Consider the following 23,556-nt stretch of genomic DNA (forward strand, 5'->3'; position numbering starts at 1 on the left):
ACATATATACGTGTGCATACGCGAATACATACGATCGATAATTCGTACTAATTTTTTTTTCTCGCTTTCTGGTGGTTTCAGTATGACGACGGCGGGCTGCACGGGAGTTACCTCGAGGGCGGAGGTGGCGGAGGTGGCGCAGGGCTGTACGATCCACACGGGAGCGCCCGAGGTGTACCAGGTCTCCATCACAGTCCACACCTCGGAAGTATGGGACCTGCACATCCCCAGTATCCACCGCCCCCGCCGCAACCACCCCAACACGTTCTCGCGGCGGCAGCCGCGGCTGCAGCATCTGCGGTACCCGATGTCCACAAACGCGACAAGGACGCGATTTATGGGTGAGTTTGCCTCTTTACTCTCTGTTTTCTTTCTCTCGTCTCCACATCTTCCTATCTCTTTTCCCGGCTTGAAGATTTTTATTCTCATTATCCCTCTTTTCGTTGGTATTATGGAGTAGCGAAATACAATTGGAAAATACAGACAGAAAGCGACGAATATTTTTATCATTATTATTGTATATTGTAAAATATAAAGGGCATGGTAAGGTAATTCCATGTGACGAGTAGACGAAACTTCTTATTCTTTTATGTATATCATCGGTGTTTTCATTTTTCACTGAAATAAAATGGAATACGGAGAGCAAACAACAAATAAGTATTGATTTTTTATTTACTTCTATCGAGGCATAGGGCAGGTAGTAATAAAATGAAGTAAAAAGAGTGTAAAGTGTAAATGATTTTTCTCAGTCTCGAATATTTATACTTCTTTATTTTTTAATTTTTCGCGAGATATAGAATTGTAAAACGAACTGTAAGAATAAATGACAAGGTGTATTGCGGTCGCAATGATGAAATCTAACCATATAGTATAGAGTATAATAACAGGCGAGTTAACGAATTACGTATAACGTTCAAGGATAATACACGTAACGGTGTGTTTGAATGATACGTATAGTTCTGTTACACGTATGGCTAGATGCAATAATATGCGTAAGTAATATGAGAAAGATGCTTACATGATATAATAATCTTCGTTACTTGGACAAGTATAAGTATAAGTATAAGTATAAGTACAAGATACATAAGTATAAGTGTAATGAAAGAAGAACGGTGAACATGTAGAAACCAAACAATTATGCTGTAACATGTACAAATCGTTAAGTTAAGTACTAACGTTAAGTACTAACACATAGACGCGTTTATAAGTATTTAAAAAGGAAGAAATTTGTCGACAATAGTTAAATTAATCAAATTAATTTCCATTTAGAGTAATCATTTGATTTCCGAAAACACATACATCGTACATATTGCTATTAAAATTAAGAACTTCTCGGACAGTATGATCTACTAGCAGACTGTGAATTTTTACGCAAATTGATATTTTTATGGACACAAATAGAAAAGTGGGATCTAAGTAGGAATTCGTTTCGTTTACTTTACTTCGGATATTTTACACTTTATTTTTATCTTCGTCTATTATTTGCGATCTATGTACTGTCTATGTACATTTTCTACATCTTTAAATTTCTTATAAACATAAAAATTTGCAATCTATCGATCATTTTGCAAGCCCATTCATTGGTACTCGCCCCCAAAAGTCTCATGTTCTCAAAAAATAAAGATTTTGTAATCCCCCCCCCCCTAAAAGTATATAAATACCTAAATACTTGAATTATCGTTCGATAAGGATTTTCGTTATCAACCGGTAGAATTACAGGCAATTTGAAAACGTCTAGCAGGGAAGAGTGGTATTGCGTACGATTGCAACGATAAGAGTTCGAAGTCCATCGACGTGCACGAACCTTGGAGCGTCGCGCAATTAAAACGCGCGTTTAAAATCGGTCGAATTAAAATCCATTATCAGAAGGGGGTCGGTTAATACTTAGAGGCGACCGTTTAACGCCGGCACTCGTGTTAATACGCCCCTATCGGCATTAATCTGCTCGTAATTTCGCTATACATCGGCTGACATGGAGGAATGCAGCGTTACAATGGGGTTTGATAAATCGTAATGGACACGTGATTTACATGAAAATTCATGACGCGTTACGTGTTTATTTCTTTATTGCAACACCTTCTTCCCCTTCCTCTCTTTCTCTTTGCATATTCCTTGTCGTGTGTGCTTCTCACCGTGTTACTATCAAGAAACAAAACCTTCGTGCCGGTGTCAACTTTTAATATTCAACGCGTTCGGGTTTCTTGTCGCGTCGTGGAAGGTTCTTCTTCCATTGAACTTTCCTCCCCTCCTTCGACTACACGAATAAAATAAATTTCGAATGTGCACACGTACACGAGTCCCCGACCGATGATTCATGATCCAGCCAGCCAAATTCAGAAGATCCAGCGTCGTTCTTTTTCGTTCGCGAAACGAGGTCCAACTTTCGATCTTTCGCCATGCTGTCCGCTTTTCTCTCTTCGATATTATTTCTTACCGTGAGCGAAATTATCTTACGATCCTGCATTTCTTTCGCATTATACGCGTTTAATAGTTCGCGTGGCAAAGCGGCGTGGCTTAAAATTCTAGTCGCGTGTATTCAATACGCACCAGCCCATTTTCCAGTAATAACATAATTCAGCATATAGTAATCGACATTCCTACTAAGGTATGCGCGTACGTGAATTTCTATACTCTCGGTAAAATTCCAAGCTGCTCTGAATCTCAAAGTTCAAGATTTCCCTCGATCTAAAATCTTGCAGATAAAAAACGTCGAAGCGAGTACGTCGATAAATGAAAGTAACGGAACGCGTAACGACAGAATACGATTTATGAAAGGTACTCGATATCAACTTTGGGAAGCGAGTGTAAAATAACTTTAGCTTTAGCTCGTATCGAGAGACGCTTTCTACGACTCTCCCACCGAATGATTTCCCGTTTTTTCGTATCAACCGCGTTGGATTCGCAGCTCAGAAAAATAATAGCTAACCTTAATGGATTGCGCTTCGACTCTGGCAATATATCGACGTATTTCAACAAAAAATAAATGAGAAGATTAATAAAAAGAGAAAAACATAGATCTACGCGTGAAAGGTGATTGAGGGAAACGATGGCGGAAGGTGGATATGGTGAGCAAACGCGTTTCGAGACTGTGCCTCGTGCCACGCTCCCAGCAGGCTCTGAAACTCGTCAATTGGCCGTTTTACGAAGCGGCTCGGTCGTGTTCCGTGTGATTTATAGCCGCGAGATGGCCCGATTTCTGGTATACATCCTAGAACGGGAGCCTCATTATTTCGTGTACCCTGTAATTTGTCCACTCGTCGTGTGCCCTGGCCGCCGATCCCGAATGGATTCCAGCGCTTTCTCGCAACCGTCTCGGAGGGCCGTTACGAGGCGGCGTTTAGCCCCTTCTAAGCCGTTCATTTCCTTGCTCGTTGATAAACTCGTGTTTACAAACTGATCGTGTACGCTCGTCCAAGCCGATTGAGTCGTTCAGGTGAAATCGACCTGCTGCTGTTGTCTATACCGCTCTCATTCGCTACCGCGACTCGTCTCTGTCTTCGTTTAGACGTGGAAATTGTGGACGATTTATTTGGACATTGCGAAGACAGCGACCGGATCGTTGCCTTATTTGATAGTCTGTCTATTTTGGATGGACAGCGCGAGATTACAGAGGATAGTGGTGATTTAGGATGTAAAGTCGCGGAAAGCAATTGGTTAACCCTTTCGAGATTAACGCGAGAATACGTCACGCAAATTACCGGGCATGGTTAACGATAAAACATCTAATCCACGGCGCGTTAACGTACGTTCTCTGACAGGATATTAGAAATCTAATACGTTACAGTAGATAGTAAATCTAACACCTTGTCTCCACTTATTAAAATAAATTATTAATGCCCAATTAAATGCACTTTACCGATCGAATCTACTTATCCGAACTTGAACGCCAATCATGTAATTTCCAACTATATACATGAATTGTTTTTTACTTATTTGCACTCAAACAAGCGATCACCTGATAGTGCCAAATTAACAAACTACTCTCTCTTTGTTAATCTCTGATCGACGAAATTTCTATCAAATTTCTATCAAAAATTCTATTCGTTGAAGATGTTATCATGAACGGATCAACAGCGAATAAGAAGGGGGAAATGCAAAAAATTTATTCGAAACGAGCGTTGATTTTTGCTATGGTTTTACGGCTGCACGGCGATCGCACGAAAGAGTTTTACGTAAGTCTGGCAGGCAGACGTAACGCACAAGCGAATCTGCCAATCACGGCTGGGCTCGGATCCTTATGCAAGGAGCATGATTGGCCGAGTCATTTATGGATTAGACGTCTTACGCAAATCTCTCGTTCTCTCTCTTCGGCAGCACACCGCGGAACACACGTTTGGCGTTTGTCCGTCCCATGTTCGCTCAAAGTGCTTCGTGATTTCGTACGCTGAAGCACGGGACTGTGGTCCTGTTTAATATTCCATTTTTCTGATTGACGATAATTAGTGCATTAGAGTGACGTTTCAGCAGATGAGCGGCTAATGAATATTAATGCACTGTTTAATGGAATTGATCGGTGCGCGTCGGCTCTATGATTACATCACACGCGTTGCAGTTAGACAGCCACCCGGTAAAACAGGATCCCGAGGTTTTATTTCGGTGTCTAGCGTACGTGTCTGGCTTTTTTCCCTTGGCAAACGGTTAAAACACTTTTCATGTTCGGAAAAATCCAGGTTTATTTATTTACCTGATTATTGGCAATTATTACATTTATTTGGTTACATAGAAGTCCGTCAGTTTGATATTAGATACCAGTAGTGAAAAGTAGTGAACGGAGAGGCACAGGAGAGTTAAGAGGAATAGAAAAGACAAAAATGTGGACCATTAGTTTCTCGCTACATTAAAATTGATTTTAAATTCGATTTTAATATCGACAAGCGATAGTGTTTCATTAGAAAATGTTCGACGCTTGATAGCAGTTTCTTTTGAGGGAGCAAGGAAACAGCTGCAAAAACCACCTGTGGACATTTCGATGAACCACATTGAATAAGATCGCGGTTTTCGGGAAATATAATATCGCGATTGATTTTCAACCCGCCACCTTTATCTCTTATTATCGGCAACGCGCATTTCCGTTGTTTTTATTTAAGCTGCGATAAAATCAGCGTACAAGAGCAGATATGCGAAGCAGAGTTCACTTTCACCGGCGACGGTTTGCCGCCGCTTCGCTTTGTCGTGTTGCGAGGGTTGCATTTCGATATTTCAATTCGCCGTTGATGTTGATTAATACGTGTTGATAAACTTTCCTCGACGCGTAGGAATGCTAAACCATTAGGATACGTATATTCCTATTCAGTTTTCTCACGCGTTGCACGCGTCTAAAACTTTAAGGCCAGCTAGTGTTTGGAATATCGGAATGATGGAATTCTCAACCCTTTCTAATTACAAATTAATACGTTTACATGTAATCTTCTTCTAAAAAAATTTTTTCTGTACTCGGATATTTTCAATCCGCCATTCTATTGTCCAGTTTTATATACTCGAAAAAACAGAATAACCAAATAACAATTCTTTTCCAAGTTTAATTCCTTCGTAGCGAGATAAAACTATCATCCAATTATCCAATATCATTCGCTGAAACCATACGAACTGAAAATAATTCGAAATGAATGTAACATCAAACGAAGAAACTTTTAATTTGCCACAGAAAATCTCCGTGATCCTCTCCATGGATCCACCTTTTACGCCCAATTAATACCGCGATTCGCCACGCTTAATAATAATCATGCTGCCTTAACCACTGTTACAGACGTTCCGCAGAAAAACATGGACGTAAAAAGCACGATGTTGACGAATCCCGGAATCACTGTACCACCGAATAGTGTGTATCGTAACTGGCCGAATCACAGCGTGAAATTGCCGATGGCCGCATATAAAAAAGGGCTGGGTCGGCAAGGGCAAAAGGGGGTTCGGCGGGGACTAGGAATCGAGGGCGGAAACCACAAAACCGCAAATATCCTCCGCGTTCAACGGACAATCATATCATTACGTTCTGCGGTTCCGTCATTCTGACACCTCGTTCCGACCCGTCATTTGTCATCGACGTTGCACTTTGCTGCACCGCGACCGCTTAAGAAGCGTGCACCTCCATTCATAGCGGCGGTTTTCCTGATTGCACGAAAGACAAACCGCACGCCCCTTTTTAGAACCTGCTGAAACCGCTTTTAATTTTCCCCCGTACAAAAAAGAGGACGCTACTTTTATAATTCCTTTTTTTTCATGTTACAGTGGTTAGTACCTTTACTTTGTTATCTTTATGCTTTGGAGTATAAGCGTAATTGTTCGCGGATGTTCCAAGGTTGTTGTCCGTTAAACGGCTCGTTGTTCGATCGGATAAAAGTAGGAGTAGGTTTTATTGTTAGGTATTTGTGGTTGATCGGTGCGGCGAGATTGAACCTGTGACGATCAGGCCATATATGTGGTGAAAGTGATCGTTTATGTTGGTCCTTTTTGCGCTGCTTCGGTGTTTGTTAGGTTGTACGTTTATAACAGGTGGAAACCCGATATTTTTTTCCCAATACGCATTCAGAAGTAGACGTTTATTGAGCAATTACGCACAGTGCAGGCACGGTCTTGTATTAAGAATTACGCTTTTAATTAGCACGTTGTAAGTAGACCTGCTTCACGGTTCATTAAAATTCATAATACCCACCCTTCTGCGATCGTACAACGATCAAACTTCCAATTACGGAAACGACTGGTCCTAGGAAGTTCGACAGCCACGTATTTATGCATATACTTATGCATGTACGATATCATAAATCGGGAATACCATGATAATCGTTCTATCCATAATATCGCAAAACCGAGTGAGCTTCTTCAACCACACGGCACTAATTAAATCGATACAATCTTCCAGAGACGAAAAGAACGCCACTCTTTTCCCTCGGCGTCAATAAACACGCACATAGTTTAATTCCACTGTTTCACGAGTGACGGTAATGGTTCGTTGATACATGTTACGCAATAATTAAGCACGGCCGAGACAAGCCAACTTTTAACTTTGCTTTTCCTTCTGCGATTTACCAGTGTTCGTTCGGCCGTTTTGTTGGTATCCGTTGCGGTTAGGCTAATAGATGAAAATAGAAATCCCTTTCGGGATACGATAGAAAACGCAGAACGAGTCAACAAATGGAGAGAAAATGGAGGAGTTTTTCTCTGTTTTTTCTCCGGCTTGGAATTAAAAACAGGATGGGACCGGGGTTTGAAAATACACGGAGGGCTTCGTGGTGGACGGAAGAAAAGAGAACGAAAGAGGGCACGAGGGAAGCTCGTTTTTTTTTGTCGGCTAGACGGTTCAGCTCGGCTCGGCTCGGCTCGCAGAGTCGTTGCTCGCGGCGGCTCCGCGTCAATTTGTCGAAATTCGTTCCGATTCGTTTTATGTCTGCCACGCCGCGAGACGCGACCCGCTACCATGCGTACACAATGCCTCTGCCCATAGTGCTACCACGTATCTTGGTTCCACCGTGTAGCCGTTTCGTCGACGATTCGTCTCGAGACCTCCCGAGGCCGCGTAAAAATTCGTTCATCTCTCTTTCGTTGGTAAGAAAGGTGGTAAGAAAGAGAAGAAGGTCGTTTTCGTGCTTTTCCCTTTTCTCTTCCTCTTTTTTCTTTTCTCTTCGCTATCCTTTGCCTGTGACCGCACCACCGAGAAATTGTTCGTTTCCCGCTGGGAATTGTTTGGCGATTAGAGCACGATAATTGAGCGATTAAGGCTGCTGCACGTTGTCAGGGTTTTCGGAAGAAATGCGGGCCCGTATCGTGCCTTCTGTGAAATTCTACTTGCTGGTAGGATATCGAACAATAACCATTCATATAATCTAGAAAATAATATCGTATATACTTGTATAGTTTTTGATAGCTATATACCTGATTAAGAAAGATATATACACGACGCGAGGAAACTCGCCGTCTTTTTAAATCAGAAAGAATTGTAGTAATTAAAGAAGAACAGAAAATAATAAAAAAATAAATAATTTACGAGCGCACACATCAATAACTTAGCAAACGAGGTAGCATTATCCTTAGACTAACTCAGCGGTCATTTCCTTTTCCTCCGCTTTATTCATTTATTACGCACTACGTTTAAAAATACTAATAAGCCTTTCTTGCCTTAAGCTCGATCTTGCAATCAACTATTTACATATACGTTGTAAATCATAAGCCGAAAGGCTGTAAATCGTCACGGGTATATCTGTTTCTATTTTTTCCTTCTCTTTTTTTTTATACAGATACACTCGTGTTGCGCGCACTTTAAATCAAGAGCTCGGTCCCTTCCCGGTTGCAACGTGTGGTTGCACCAGCATCGACTAATCTTATCTTATCCGGTGATCCTCCTAATGCCGCGGTTAACCGCGCTCGGTACGCAACACGCTTGAGAACACCATGGAAATATTCTTTTCGCCCCTTGGTTCGAAATAAAAGCGTTTAGTGCAAGTACAACTTGCGGCGGATGTTCACGATCGCGTCGATACAAGAAACGGGATAATTAAGGCGCGAAATAGAAAACCTAAGGCGAGACTTTATGGCAACACGTCGATCGAACACCTTCGTTAATTGACGCGTTCTTCCATTCTCTTTTCTCTTTTCTTCGGTTTCTTTCAACGAGCGCGACGACGACATTCGTTTGCTCGCGGAGCAATCACTCAATTAGAAAAGCGTCGCCGGGAGAAGAAAAATATCGTCGCCCCTGGCGAAAAACCACGTGAATCGGCCACGAGCTACGTGTAAACGTCGATGGACTTATCGGACAACGCTCGTAAGAACGCTGGCCGTCGGACAGCGAAAGGATTCACCTTACGACTTTAACACGAACGAACGATCGATTGTTATTTTTTGGTGAACGTTGATTGGCCTGCGAATCGAGTCGTTCTATAATTGGAAACTTCTATGTAATGGAATTAAAAATATTGATACAGGGCGATCAATTTTAGTCGTTTGTAGTTTCTGCAAATGTAAATATTGCCACCTAATGACAAAATCCGGAATCACTTAGTTGCCAACTCAATATGAGACAACTTATTAAAAAAAAAAAAAAAAAAAGAAAAGAGAAAGAAGAAATGATATATCTGTGGCAGGTAAAATGTTTCTCTTTATTATTATATTACTTATATTATGATCGATTTGTAATTTTTGTATACAAATTTTAAGATTTGAAATTCTTCGTGCATATTCGCGATGTTTTTATAAAGTATGTAAATAAAGTATTTTTTCATATACTTTTACTTCCTTTGTTACAAATTTTTCACCTTAGTCGTCGATAGTTATACCCGCGTAGTGTTAATCGCTAGTGTATTACGCTTACGTACAGTTTATTACGCTGATATCGCAAGTAAATAATTTAGATAAACAGAAAAAACACTCTAATCTCTATTATTTTATTACACAACGAAATACTTGTATTCCAGAAGTTATAGCTATTTTTGCCACCGAGGACAACACATTTTTTGTTTTTATCTAGTGACGCATTCAATAAGCGCCGCTTTCACCATTTCGTCGTTGTTTTCGCGGCTCTTATCTGCATCTTCGATAGTATTTAATCGCGTTTTAATCAAAGATATCGTTTTCCGTTCTACGGATAAATTTATTAGACGTTAAATACATGTCCATCTCCGTGCTCCTTCCTTTTAGCAAAAGAAAGTCGACCAAATGAAAAGTCAAGCAGGAGTATTCAAAAGAAAAAAAAAGTCGCTCGAGAAATGAAACGAGTTTGTCGACAGTCATGGAGTTAATTAATACTTCGAAATCCTCTCATGAAATACATTTGCTTGAGTTCTGGTTGAATTGGTAGGTTGCAGGCATTTATCTCACCGTGGCTTTCTCTTGCTGTGTTACAGACACCCCTTGTTCCCGCTTCTTGCGTTGATTTTCGAGAAGTGCGAGCTGGCGACGTGTACGCCGCGTGAACCCGGCGTCGCGGGCGGTGACGTATGCTCGTCAGAAAGCTTCAACGAGGACATCGCTGTCTTCTCTAAACAGGTAAGTGTCTCCAATTTATATTTTGAATATCCGACCGACATCGTATTGATAGCGTGGGGAAGTATATTTCTATTTTAAAGGTTCTATCCTTCTATCTATCTCGATTTTATTTATTTTATTTTAAATTTCTATTTTATTTCAAATTTCTATTTTATATAACAGAATTACGATATTGAAGTTCGTTCGGTTTTGGAAAATTTAATATTAATTACAAATCTCGATCTTATAATAGGTAACTTTATAAAACGTAATATAAATCAGTTTGGTTCCGAGTACAAAAACAATCGAATAATCGTTTTCCTTTAAATTAAAGCTTCTCAAGAATAGTTGGGCTTAGTTAGACAACATAAAGAATTAAAGTCAGTATAGACGAATTTCACTCCGAAATACTCTCGCCCTTCGTAATTCGAAAACTAGAAACAGCGGTCCACTCCCCTGGTTTCCTCAATCCTACCCAACAACATCGTCGTCGCTTAGATGCTTCGTGAGAGAATGTTCAAATGTAACCTCTCCTAGGTCTCTGAAAAGAGAAAGAAAAAGAAAGGGAGGAAGATTTGAAGCCGCTCTAAATGAGTCACGACTCTCTCGACACGTCCTTTCCTCTCCGACAACGAAATAGCGTTGCGCGGCCATGGATGTAACCCGTGGGATGTTTCGGGTCCAAAACAGCGCTGGCTCTCATCGTTGGGACTTATTTTTAGGAATTCCAGCGAGCTAGTCGACGACGAGCATCGAGCGAAGGATCGTTCAGAACCGCGTTCTTCGTGGTTTGCCGCGGCCAACCAACCGGAAGAAGACTCGTATTCACGTTGTTGTTCGCGCGGCATGCTCCTTTCCTCCTGCTTTCTCACTCTTCGTTCCTAGTTTTTCTCCCTTGGGTATTTCTGTCTTCGTCGACGTTTCTCGCTCTGGTAACTCACCTGAGGCGAGTCCTGTCAAGGACACACGCGTAGGTAACCGGAGAACCTACACGCGAAATCATTTCGGCCTTTTAAAAACACACCGTTTCGCCATCTACGTTCCTTAGCCCAGGCCGACGAGAAAGGTGTTCGTAGATCGGTCTTCAAGCACGTTCAGCCGTATACATCCGTAATTGTATCTGGATGGTATACGTTCTGGGATGTCGATGGATTTGTCGTCCCGAATAAATTATCGATTTTCCGTGCTTAGAAAAACGAAGATTCGTAGCAAAGAAACGGAAAAGATAGTGTTTCTCATAGGTAATGATAGAACGGTTTCGCAAAGACACGGAATAGTCATGGATAGTTCGCTGGTGCAAAACAAAGCGGAGGCGATTAAGTCGAGCCGACAGTACGAACGATAAAAATGTTGCCTTGGTGGTTCTTTGCGCGTTTAGTCGATGCAAACGAATGCAGCACATTTAGATTGAGGGATATCGACGCCTATGTATATCGTAGAGCTAGATAGCCACGTTGTTCGTGGGTTATCTTTGCATAAAATTGCACTTCTGCCTTCGACGAGACGTTCCTCGGTTTCTCTTGCCTGGCACGGTTGGCTAATTATTCCAGACGAGCGCCGTGCGAGCGCGGTTCTCGATGGCTTTAAACGTTCGAGAGCGTACGAAGGGTTACGTGCGATTTCATTGAGCGCGTCACAGATGGAAAAATCAGCTGATAGGTCGTAACGTTCAAATATAGAGCGTCGGTAACACGGTAGCAACGGACTCGAGCTACGGATACGCACAGATAACGATAAGAGTTAAACCTGGCCGCAAGGTAGGATAAGGAGTGAGCCTGGTTCTTCGCGTTAATTCCATGCTGCGTCATTGTTTCGGCGTCGTGTATGTAATTTGAAAACAAACTACGAGCTTTTTTTTTTGAAGACCGAGTTTATGAATGCCTGCGATTCTTCTTTATCCTCGATCGCCTAGTATTCTCGTTAAATCGTTCACCCGTTCTATTATTTATCCGCGGCATGTCGACATTATACCGAGCGACACAACAGCGCGTACTATTCTCGAAGAAGTCCGTTAGGATTGCGAAATTGACATGACATTTGCATCTTAATAAGGTGCATAGTATTACGCGGTTGGACGAGGGACGGAGCGGGAGCGGAACAGAGAAAAGGAAAAAAATGTTGAAAGAAGGATAGCCGAAGGCTCCGTCGCGTTTCTCTCAACGCGGTCGCGTATTGCGAATCGTCGTTGTGCCGCGTGTAGTAAATTGCGCGCCGCCTTTTGCTCGTTTGCCTTCCTATCCGCGGCGATCCACGCCGTGCAAACGTATCTCTTTTTCTCGTTGACGCTCTTTCACGCAGGGACCTCGTATTTCAACCGTGCTATCGACGCAATTAATTTCCCTTTCTGTCCGTTGGAAGCGCGCAACGTCGCGAACAGACGTCGTTATACCTCGCGCGCCTCTGTCACTATCTTCTCGAGAAGATGAAGAAGATTGCGCGACGCCGTGAAAAACTTTCGAAACGAGGAAGTGGTGTCACAGTGTATGCCCTCGCCCATGGGACGTGCCTCGCTAATTCAGAGATTACGCCGCGGTCCCCACAGAGCGGATAAACAAATTGTCGAGGGGGACAGCCGGTTACCCTGTTGTCGCGATCGTGTTCCCCCATTTCTTCCCAGTACAGATAATGAATTTTGATATCGAGTCAACACGGTCGTTATGAAAGTTTTTGTACATTCATCTTCTCGTTTCTTCTTGGTTGCTCGTAAGCACGATACTGAGAGTTAAATTCATTTCGCTAGTCTATGGTCGTCGACGGGAAGATTACACCGGCGATTATAGCGAAATCCGCGCCGCCTCGCCCATTCGTTCTTTACTTGCCATCGATCTGTCGTCGCCGATGTCTAGGCAGGTCGTTTTATAATGTCAGAGGTGGAGGGGTCAGGGAGGTGAGATTATGTACACGCACATCGGCGGTACACGTGAAAAGATAAGCAGGTGACAATCCTCTTGCGGTGGTTTTCGAGGCGTGTCGTTCGAGCCCTTTTACACTCCGTCGATACTTGGACGGAGAGAGATATAGTAGGGCCGGTGCGCGTGACAAAAGGGCCGCGCGCGCCTCGCGTACACGGGATTATTCGTCCGCGTTTCGTTTTCGTTGCGTGCGCGGCACAGGAGCGGGCGCATGCGTCGTAGCTCGGCGGTGGCGGTCGGCGCATGCGCAGTCTCAGTTGCGGCACGACCACCGCCGCCGCCAAGTCGTGAGAAGCGACGAACCGTGGCGAGAGCACAGCACGTTGGAGGGGGCAGAGAGAAGGGGTGCTCCGCAGCCGCTGGAGAGAGCGCTGCTCATTTTCTGCCATTGTAAATTGATCTATTCAATGGGGCCTGGCATTATCCCGTGCGGTCCACGCATCGTGCGTGCCCTATGGGGCCCCGATACATTCCACACGCAACCCAGTTCCCCGTGGTCCGCGCGCTCCCTTTTTGCGCTCGCGTTGCCTCCGAGCTATTCGGTTTTGGCCTCTCCGCGTTCAGCCCAGGCTGGTAGCTGCCTGCGACGTAGCAGCGCGCACCGCAGGAGCGTCCCGCTGCGCCACGTTACGCGCATTGTTGTGCCCTTTTTTACCAGATGGATCGGCTGTCCCAGTTTTCGTGCCCACCGTGGGCGCTCCGCTGTGAAAATTTCGCTTTCGTCGGCGTCCCGTTGCGACGTGTTGCGCTTCGCCGCGCCCAAATTAATCGCGCGTCCAAGGGAGCATCGACGCTCTTTTATTGCGCGACCGAAAAACTCGTTCGACGAAATTCTTCGCCTTAGCACCGAAAAGGGGATTTATTCGCGTGGCCTGCGGCAACGACTTGAAGTTTAAACCACGTCACGAGGTAGTCACACTACCTGGAACGCATACGTCATTACTCTTTCAGACACTCGAACTGTGGTGATCTGCAACGTCAGTACAACGTCACTGCATTGACCCAATTCGTAAAGGCAGTAACGGTATAGAAAGGAGACGTACGGAAAAGTGCCGCATAAGGATCCGTTGTGATTTATCGTTGCAATTAGATTTCACCTCCGGGGACATTAAACCCTTGTAAAACGTTAGCCCCCGCATTTAGACAGCTTGACTAATGCGACCGCAAAACAGGCACGTCCGCCGCGCACGCTACTTGCTTTACCGTCCCGAAGGTGCGGACACCGTTCCCCAGGAATTTATGTATTTGCCTCTTTTCTTTTCCTCTGGTGGAAACATTTATAGGCATTTACATAGAATCATGCAATCTGTATGATTAAAGAATTTTCGAAGGGTTTACCAGACTTAAGTCAATTAGGAACGAATCAACGAATTGTTTACGCGTATAATTTTTAACGATCGGCGTCTCGATAACCGCATCGATGACGTGTAGCATTCGAGGACGCTTCATTCCCTCTGCCCCGAGCACGAGGGGTAGTGTAAACAAGCGCAAAGCCGGATTATCATAATCGCGATAACGGCATCCGCGACATCTCTTTTGTCGCGCAGCCAGAGGCGTGATCGTCGCTTCCAAAGATCGATGATGCATCATCGAGTTATCTACGCTACCGGTCTTTCCATGCGAAGGTCGGTTCGTTTGTTCAACAGTAATCATACGATTTTACGAATCCTTCTGTCTCTCTCTCATTTTGTGGAATGGAAAAATTTAATAGACTCGCACTTTATTGCTCGCTTTATTGGCCGCTTATAAAACGATGCAATTAAACGCGATTACACAGAATTCCAGAGCGTTGAACGATCGCAGGTTCCATTCCTGGCTTATCGATGCTTTGTGAACGGCGCGGCGTGCTGATCGATTCGAAGGTAATTAACCAAACGCACCTCACCTGCGAAAGCTGAGTAAGATTTTTCAAACTCATTGCTTAGTACAATACTTCTCATTGGCTTTCGTATTATTCTTCCATTTTATCGTGGAAGAATTATTTTCTTCGTTATTCAACCACAAACGGTATTTAAGGTTGTTACATATTACTACATATGTTTTGCACTCACCTGGCTCCCCTCTGTTATCTTTACTAATCGCTCAATTGTTATCTTTTCGTTCGAAGACCAATCGATTATCCTATGGTCTATTTTAAATACACACATAATTTTATAACTACTTCGATCAAGGTAAGTGGAATTTTACAATGATCAATTTAAATAGTGTAATATCATAAAGTAATTTAAAGTAGAAGTCGGTTGAAATTAAAAAAAAAATCGTGTACGTCGTCCTTCTGTGGTTCGTTTACATTTAAGAGCGCCTATGTGACTAAAGTCACCTAGTTCTTACATAGGTATGAGAAAAACAATAGACAACGTTAGATCAGAAGGACGGTTTCGTGTTTCAAGGTGGGACAATCGAAAGATCAGAGTGTGCGAGTCGAAAAGTGTGTGTGTTGCGAGAGTCAGAGCTAATCGAGTCGTCGAAGAGTAGAGTCGTTAGAATTAATCGAGACACCGAAGAGTAGAGTCGAGAGAATTGATCGAGTTGCTAGAGAGAGAGAGAGAGTGTGTGTTAGATTCGTTGTGACGAGAGTGGCCAAATAACTGTAAAGCTATTTGATATAGATACGAGTATTGCATTTAGTTTCCGTTAAACAAACATCGTTTCTGTCCAATTTATATTTGTATATTCAATTTAATATTAATAAATTGTAAGCAATCGAAGAAAAAATTTATATCTTTATTTTCCGATTTTACAATAGTAGATAATTCTATAGGACACTTTAATAAATTTAGAAGAGTATTTTATCTTCTATAATGGCAATTAAATAATCATAATTTCCTAAATATAAAATAATTTCCTTTTACAGTCTCCTGTGTCGTGTTCGTCAGGGTAACTCCAATTCCATTTCGAATCGGCACTCGTTCAAATAATAAGTTGGACAATTATTTTAAATTTCTTTACGATCGCCAAGTAAAACTAGAAAGGATGACCATCAGAATCAAGGCCTCCGGGAGAAGTTAACAAGCATTGAAGTTTAGGTTTACGTTACGTGAAAAGGAACGAATATATATCTTCTCGTCCAGTCAGGTTCGACAGGCTTTTGTCTATTGCTTTATTGCGGCAACGTGCCTTTTGCCTAGCCACTTTGGAACGTGCTACGCTTGCTATTTCCACCAGACATTTCAGGCAAGGTACAAAGGTCTCGTGAAATTTACCTAGAGTGCAATTTGTTTTATCGTGCTAAGACAGTTAAAGTCTATCGGTTTCGGAGCACAAACACTATTTTTCCGAAACAGCCCTTTTATTTAAATTTCTCGTCGATTTTAGTAGAATACCGACAAATTCATACAAATGACTTGACAAATCATCCCAAATTCCTGTCATTTGCGTTTCATGGTCGAAGATGGAAATTTAGGATACAAGGAAGGTACGTTTTTGGTGGCTCTAAAGCGATGGCCAAGGAAACAGAAGTAACAGCCAGACGGATGAGCAGCTGCTTCGTATATCTCTCGACGGGATCGTCGTACACCACGAATGGCTACGTGCATACCAGCTAGTCCTAAATAGACGTGCCGGAGCGAGAACATTTTCTAAATATTATCGCGCAATACATATTTTTATCTCGTGGTCGATGGAGATGTTGTATAGGTCCCGCGGAATTTCTCTGACGTACTCTATATTTATTATTTTTCACTAGCAGGCTGTCCGTCTTTTCCCCTGTTGTCTACAGCGAAGAAAAGAAAAACGAAGGTGTTCAGATATACTTCGTTCATGTTTTTAACGGTAATATTTTGCTTCGCCGTCGAAATTTCCACGTGGTTAGAGAAAGTTTACCTCAACGCTGCCTTCGTCGAAGTCGGATGTGTCTTCGTTTCATTCACGAGTTGGCGTGCGATAAATATGGACGGTCTCAGATATTTAACGGCAAACAACGTCACATTAATAGCTTTCGTATTGCTTTATACATATGTATGCATGGGCTCAATTAGCTGTCACTCGCAGCCCCTCTACCTCTAATCGTCGTGATACAGTCGTCTCAATCATTCACGATAGAAGGCGCAAACTTTCATGTAGATTTTACTTTATCTTTATATCGAAACGATTAACCTCAATACTATCTCTATTTCTTACATGTTCCACGTAAAATTCTACGGTAGAACGATAAATTATACGTTTATTCGTGACCAGTGGTCGAATAGTTGATGATAAGGAACGAAATTCGAAAGGATGGGAGAGAGAAAGAGAGACAAGAGACGAAACTGCTTACAATTTGTAATCGTCGTGGCTACCTGAACGGGCGTTTAGTTTGCCGCTTGGGGATCGCCGAAAAACTACAGTGACAGGACCTTGCAAGAACTAGTTTCCCCACTACGAACAGTTGACAGTATTTTTGTGAAGCGTACGAGACGCCTTCATTATCCATACACCCAATGCGAGAGGAACTCCCATTCAGAATTCAGACTCATGAATACGCTTCTCGAACCCGTTCCCAGAATTCTCGCGATTGCGTTTCGTACGTCGATCTCCGTCGTCGACCGGTAATTCGATTTTAACGTTCGACCCGTTTTTTTCATCTGGATTCCCCTTTTCGGTCGCTCGACTCTGTATATCTGAATTATTCGGGGGAAATTTTTTATTCGCCGAAGACACGATTTTATAAATTGTTATGCAATAGGAAACACAGAGAGATGAATTTCGATGGGGAATTTAAGAATTATGTGTGGCGCTTTGGGAAACTATAACCTGTTCATTACGCTTTAATGCGATTACTAAGATTCTTCAAGCATTTCTAATAGCCGCTTTCTTCATCCATCATGTATAGTTCCAAATTGATTTGTCCTTCGATGTCAAATTGGCGACGAGAAAAAGTCGATATGACGAAAATCCAATCAAATTTTGTTATCAAATTTATACATTCGAGCAATAAGTTCGTCCGCATCACGCGTCATTAACGAAGCAACGTTAAATTGAAACAAGAAATGGACGAAGGTTAAACGTCGAACCTATATCAAAGAAAATTGAGAAAACTTAATGTTCTTCCACGTCATGGAGCAATTTTCGACCCTCTTAATTCCTTTCTCCCATAGAAAACCGCGGGAACTGATTACGAAACTTCATTGGGTATCCTATTTCGATATACCGATCAGAGAAACAATATCGAGGACCGTGGCGGCGCGGGAAGAATGTTAACGATATTCATCCGAGAGTCGGGGACGAGCGATCTAATCAGATGGCGCGGTTCGGTGTCGAGAGAGCATAATCTGCTGCGGTCCGTCGGTGGATTCCACGAGATTAACCGGTACTTCCATCAAGATTTGTCGTTCGTCTTGTTCCTTCTTTTTTCCCTTGGATCCCGGCTCGCTTCCTTTCAGTAAGAACACCGTGGGTCCAATTAAGAGCGGGCCCCGAGCATCGAGCGCTCTCGGGCATCGAGCTCTCTCCCCCGTGCATTCTGTTTCCATTCTGATCGGCACTATGCGGCGCCATGAAAATGCTTGAGAATCTCCTCGTCTCGTTCCTCTCTCGTTTTTCACCGTTTCCCCTCTTTTACGCATCCCCAATGGTCGGAACTGTTCTCTTGCGCGCTTCAGAGAATTCCATCGCGTTCACCGACGCGTTTCCGTTTCTATACGTACGAATTGAACCGTAGGGGTCCAATTAAGAGAAAGCACGCGGAGGAAATCACTTGGAGAGAAACACTAGGCTGGAACAGCGAATCCCATGGCCAGCCACGAGGTGCACGGGAATAGAATAAAATGATGGTAAAAAGGGGATATGGAACGAAGGATCGATCTAAGAGAAGGAGAACCAGGACGTACAAGATAAAGGAACGCGCGTGTGCGCATATATAACTGGGCGAGATACGATCGTCTCTATAGTTTTAATACAGCAATTACCACCGAACCTAATTGTTAAAGATTCTTACGTGTCTGTTTGTGTGTTACAGATCAGACAAGAAAAACCTTACTACATCGCAGATCCGGAGGTCGATTCGCTGGTGAGTACATTGGTGTTATATATATATTGTTCACAGCGATATAGATTTTTCCACTAGCCACGAATGACAATTTCCTTACCGATAGACGTTTTCTTTCTTTATCGTTGGTGTTTCTTTGTTTCGTTTCGTACGCTCGACTCATTCAAAGGCTAATCGTTCTGTTTTATCTGACGATCGCTACTGGCCACCCGGCGCGTTCCTTTTGAAGAATGACGATGGAAAAGATCGTCGCCTTATATACGGGAAACGTTTAATCATCGGTGGAAATTAAGGGAGGGGAAAACAAACTGCTGGAAAAATCAAACCGGACGTTGCTACGAAGCTTCCGTAAACTCAGCTTGTAACTGGATTGTAACTTGCATATCTGATAATTGAAAAAAAGTTTGAAAATTACTTCCCCTTCTACGAACTGAGAGTAAATTAGTTTTTTTACATCGCTGTAGAAAGAAACATCCTGGCTGCGCAGAGTTATTGTTATTACTCCCTACGAAATTCATAACTTACGAGACTTATGGAAAATTCAGTATGAACAGCTCGTAAAGCAAAACGCGTGTGAAGCCAGGGAAGGGTGATAATTAAAAAAGAAACGAGACACGAGGACACGTTGCTGGTGCGCCTTTGTTTTCTCGTGCGCTGGCCGGCAGCCATTCGAATGGCAGACCTTCGAAACACCGGAGGAAGAAATATTTCAAACGACCCTTCGCGTTCTCCGATCGAGATAACGGATAGTGGCCTTTTTAAATATCTCGGATGTATTCCTTGCTAGTCGAGGACGTGTATGAGGCCCATCGATGCTCGGACCAGCTCAACGTCGACCTGCCATTATGGATTCCTTCTTCCAGACAGCGCTGTCCCTGTTCTGGTCATTTAGTTTCGATTTTCTTTTCTTTCGATTTTCGCGTATATACGGCAGCACATGAATTCTTATTAATACAACAGAATGTTGTTCGATAATAAAATTTACACACACGCTTACGTTCGATGTTTTCAAAATGCTTATGTCTTTTGACGCTGCATACGAAAACAAACATAGATATTTCGATTACTTCGCTCTAATGCTTCGATAAAACCATATAAAATGCATTGTCGAGAACGTAAAAATGTTGAGGTGCGAAGAAAAGTAGTGTATTAGACATTTATGGCTATATTCGTTTCCAGATCTGATTTCTAACCATCCTTGAAAGAGCGACACCGAACCGCCACTACGATATTTCATCATAAAGTTCATTCAACGAAGTGAAGGCCTTATAGAGGCGCGTCGTCTGCTCGGAAAAAGGTGTCGCGCGTTTTCGAATATTCGCTCGTAATTCAAAATTGGATATATCGAGCGTGTTAATGGTGAACCGGTGTACGTTGTTTCACGTTGGCTCTCTTTTTTTGTTGTTCTGTTTTGTTGCATTTTTTCCTGCTTTTTTCGCGGAGCCAACGCTCGTGGTGGTGCAGCGGTGGAAAAAAAGGGGGAGAAGGAAAACGGACGACGAGGATGCATTTCGTTGACGTTGTTCGCATCGTTGGCCTCAATTTTTCAAAATGTCACGCCCGTTATCTGAGCTGTCAGGACGGCATCGGTCCGCGCGCAAACATCCACGCAAGGTGTACCGACTCGCATCTCGCGCCGCTGTTGTCACAACTGTCGCTCGGTCTCGATCTGCTGAAACAGAAAACGAACGAAATCAAACAAAAAAAAAAAAAAAAAAAAAATACGAAAAAAAAATCGAAACAGAATGGAACAAAAATAAAAAATAGAAGGGAAAACGCAGAACCGCGTGAAAAAGGACGGGAAAAGCACGCGAGAGGAAAAAAACGAGCAAGATATATTTTACTATAGTTACCGATGGTGTTGTGTGCCTCTGTAGCTTCGTATCATCGAAAGGGCCGCGTCGAATTATGCATCCGTGATATTAAATAAATGTAAGCATGAAACGGCCAGACACGCGTTTCATCTAAATTTTAAAAGGAAATGAGACTGGACGCTTCGATGATTTCGCAGTGACGCGTTGGAATTAACTGTTACTACGTGCTTTCGAATGTTTTTTACCTCCATATTTGGTAGCTCGAGTACATATTATTGCATTCAACGAACGTATAAAGTCCCTTTTAGGTTTTATGCAGTTCTGTCTTCTTTTCACGTAGATTCTTTGATATGTTCATTGAACATATGATTTGGTGAAGTTTATTATTTATTAAAGAAATATTAGGAAGAAGATATGTAGTTTGAAATTGAATTAAAATTTCAAATTTGTAATTTCCAGCCAAATTTAATCAAAGAATGAAGCGATAGTTAACGCGGTTCTTTGAGATCACTTTTCTATTCCCTTTTGGGCGCTCAAGTTTCTCTCCACGGACATTATTGCTCCAGTTACGCCATTATTACACCTGTTTTTTACAAATGCAATAATTCAAAGCGTTTCGTACAAGAAACCCCAATCATAACAAACCAGTTGAATCATCAATTACTAAATCGTCGCCCAAATCATTTTCAAATCTCGTATATCTTTCATCACCATGCACACCGTTTCTCTATCTTCCCGGTCGTGGAATTTTCCCCCCAAAAATGACCATTGCCTCTCTGATTTCTTCGAAAGTAACGCTATTACAGACCCACGGATCGAATTCAATAAAAAATTCGAGAAGTGCAGGAAGGTCGAAGAGAATCAAAAAATCGTAGTCGTGGATCGGCGTAGCTCGTTCGCCGGCAAACGCCAGTAGCGTGGCTTCATTAAGTCCGTGGCAAATCGCAATCTACGAGCAATGAGCTTCTATCGTAAAGAACAGGCACGTAACGTCCGCGGTTTTTGCTGTCCGCGCCCTTTGCCCGCCTCCTCTCGTTCCCCTTCTTTTCATCCTTTCTCGGGGTCCTTTTTTCTTCCCTCCCCTTTCTCGCCGACACACGGGTCCTCTCTTTTCTCTGCTCTGTCTCGCGAGAGATGGCCGTCGATCGACAGAAGCCCGGTTTTTGCCGCGATTATTTCGCCGAACGGAAAGTGCTTCGCCACAAGTACTCCGTTACAGAGGTCCGGATCTACACACGCGAGAGACGACGACCTGTGTCTGTTGATTGGAAAGGTCGCCTGGAAACGACGTGGTGACACGGTCGAGGGAACAGCCACGAAAGGGCTCGAGATGGCAGAAAATGCGACACAGCTGTGGTGGTCCCCAGGAAAGCCCCGGGAAAGCGTAGAAAAGGAGCCTCGCTTCAGCTGGGCTCAGCTCGGTGCAACACAAAGGAAATTGTTGCGCTGTTCCTGAGTGTTTCCGAGCTTCAGAATCGTTCTGTCGTGTAGTGCGATTTGTGGTTGAATCGATCGTTTCGGATTATTCTTTATTTCGAAAGACTCGTTGGACCGCACAGTGAAGAAATTGGAGGAGATTTCTGAAAAAAATGGACTTATTAATCTGTGAGAAGTGATAGAATTATCGAGCGTATTTCCTAGTCAAATAGTTGGACTACTTTATAAAGTATTTTTACTCATTTCGTAAATCGAAGAAAACAAAATTCTGTTTCAATCTTATTATTAATTTTCCAAACGAAAAGAGCTTAAGGTGTTTTAAAAAGATGTTTAACATAAAATTGAAATGTCAAACCTGTCGCGCCAATAAGAATTTTTTCATATTCTGTTCAAATTCAAAACGCTTTTCTAAAAAAGACGTTTCATTAGAAAAATATCAGTGAATCGAAAATGATCGAAAGAACCTAACGGTATTAAGTCCTTACGAAAAATAAAAATTAAAACCCCATACATAGTTTGTTCGATTATCATTTTTTCTTCCTCCCCTCTCTTCCTCCCCGAAGTTCCTCGATATCAAAACGAAATAATTCTCGTTCAGTCAGCTGTCTTGGCAGTATGGTTGTTTCTTCGTCTTTAGAACGCGAATGACGCCCCAGAACAGGACAAACGATACTTGTATCGCGAGTACGTCGAATGTCGAGCAGTCCTCTTCTTTCATTCCTTCTACCTTTAACCTTCGACAACGGCATGCAAAACGGAGTCGGGGAGTTGTTCCACGCCGGAAGAGGCACGTACATACAATGGCGGACAAGGTAAGGCGTGTAGCGAGCTCGTTCTCTCAATTCAACGAAGGTCAAGGGTTTCCTTCGGGGTTAAAAACGAGAATCCACGTTCGCCCTCTGCGAATTCTTTGACCGCGAAGAAAGCGTGCTCTCCATTCGTCCCGCTGGAATCCATGTTTTCCAGCTGGCATGCGGATCTTATCTGAGGCGTTCCGATGGCACGAAAATATCCAGCGTAGCCTTCGAAAACTCTCTTTTTAAGTCGCCCCTCCTGTTCCTCTAATTCCATCGAACCTTATCTTTCTTGTACTTTCTCTCTCCCTTGTTTCGTGTTATCTGGATGGGTGTTAGTAGGCTTATTTTCGCCAATCTTGATGGAGATCGGAAGCTTTTCGATGGTTAGAGACCCCTCAGTTTATAATGATTTTTGACAAATACCTCTCGTGCTGAGGGGAATTTTAACTTACCAAGGCTCAACGTTGTGCCAATGTAATACTTGCAAGTTTTTCTCCAGTCAATTTATAGCTTTAAATTTTGCTCTTTTGTTTTTAACAAAGTGATTATGAACAGAAATTCCAAAGACTTGCTTATTTTAACAATTTTATGAAATTCGAGGCAAATTTTTAACTTGCTTTTCTCATAATAATATTACGTTTACGCAACTTCTCCGCTCAGCTCTTAAAGAATCAGCT

The 23,556-nt window shown here is 42.7% G+C and overlaps 1 protein-coding gene across 5 annotated transcripts in view; it reads left to right on the forward strand.

The window, feature by feature from the left end:
- The window catches only part of LOC126871971 (homeobox protein homothorax), a 503,672-nt gene that overhangs the window by 14,551 nt on the left and 465,565 nt on the right, over nucleotides 1-23,556 (forward strand). For all 5 annotated transcript variants that reach the window (XM_050631394.1, XM_050631392.1, XM_050631391.1 and 2 more), the window contains exons 2-4: nucleotides 82-341; nucleotides 9,834-9,975; nucleotides 18,802-18,852. In XM_050631394.1, the coding sequence (XP_050487351.1) occupies nucleotides 82-341; nucleotides 9,834-9,975; nucleotides 18,802-18,852 (453 nt within the window). The remainder of the gene's footprint in view (nucleotides 1-81; nucleotides 342-9,833; nucleotides 9,976-18,801; nucleotides 18,853-23,556) is intronic.

The sequence above is a fragment of the Bombus huntii genome, chromosome 12, assembly GCF_024542735.1.
Source record: "Bombus huntii isolate Logan2020A chromosome 12, iyBomHunt1.1, whole genome shotgun sequence".
Classification (NCBI taxonomy): domain Eukaryota; kingdom Metazoa; phylum Arthropoda; class Insecta; order Hymenoptera; family Apidae; genus Bombus; species Bombus huntii.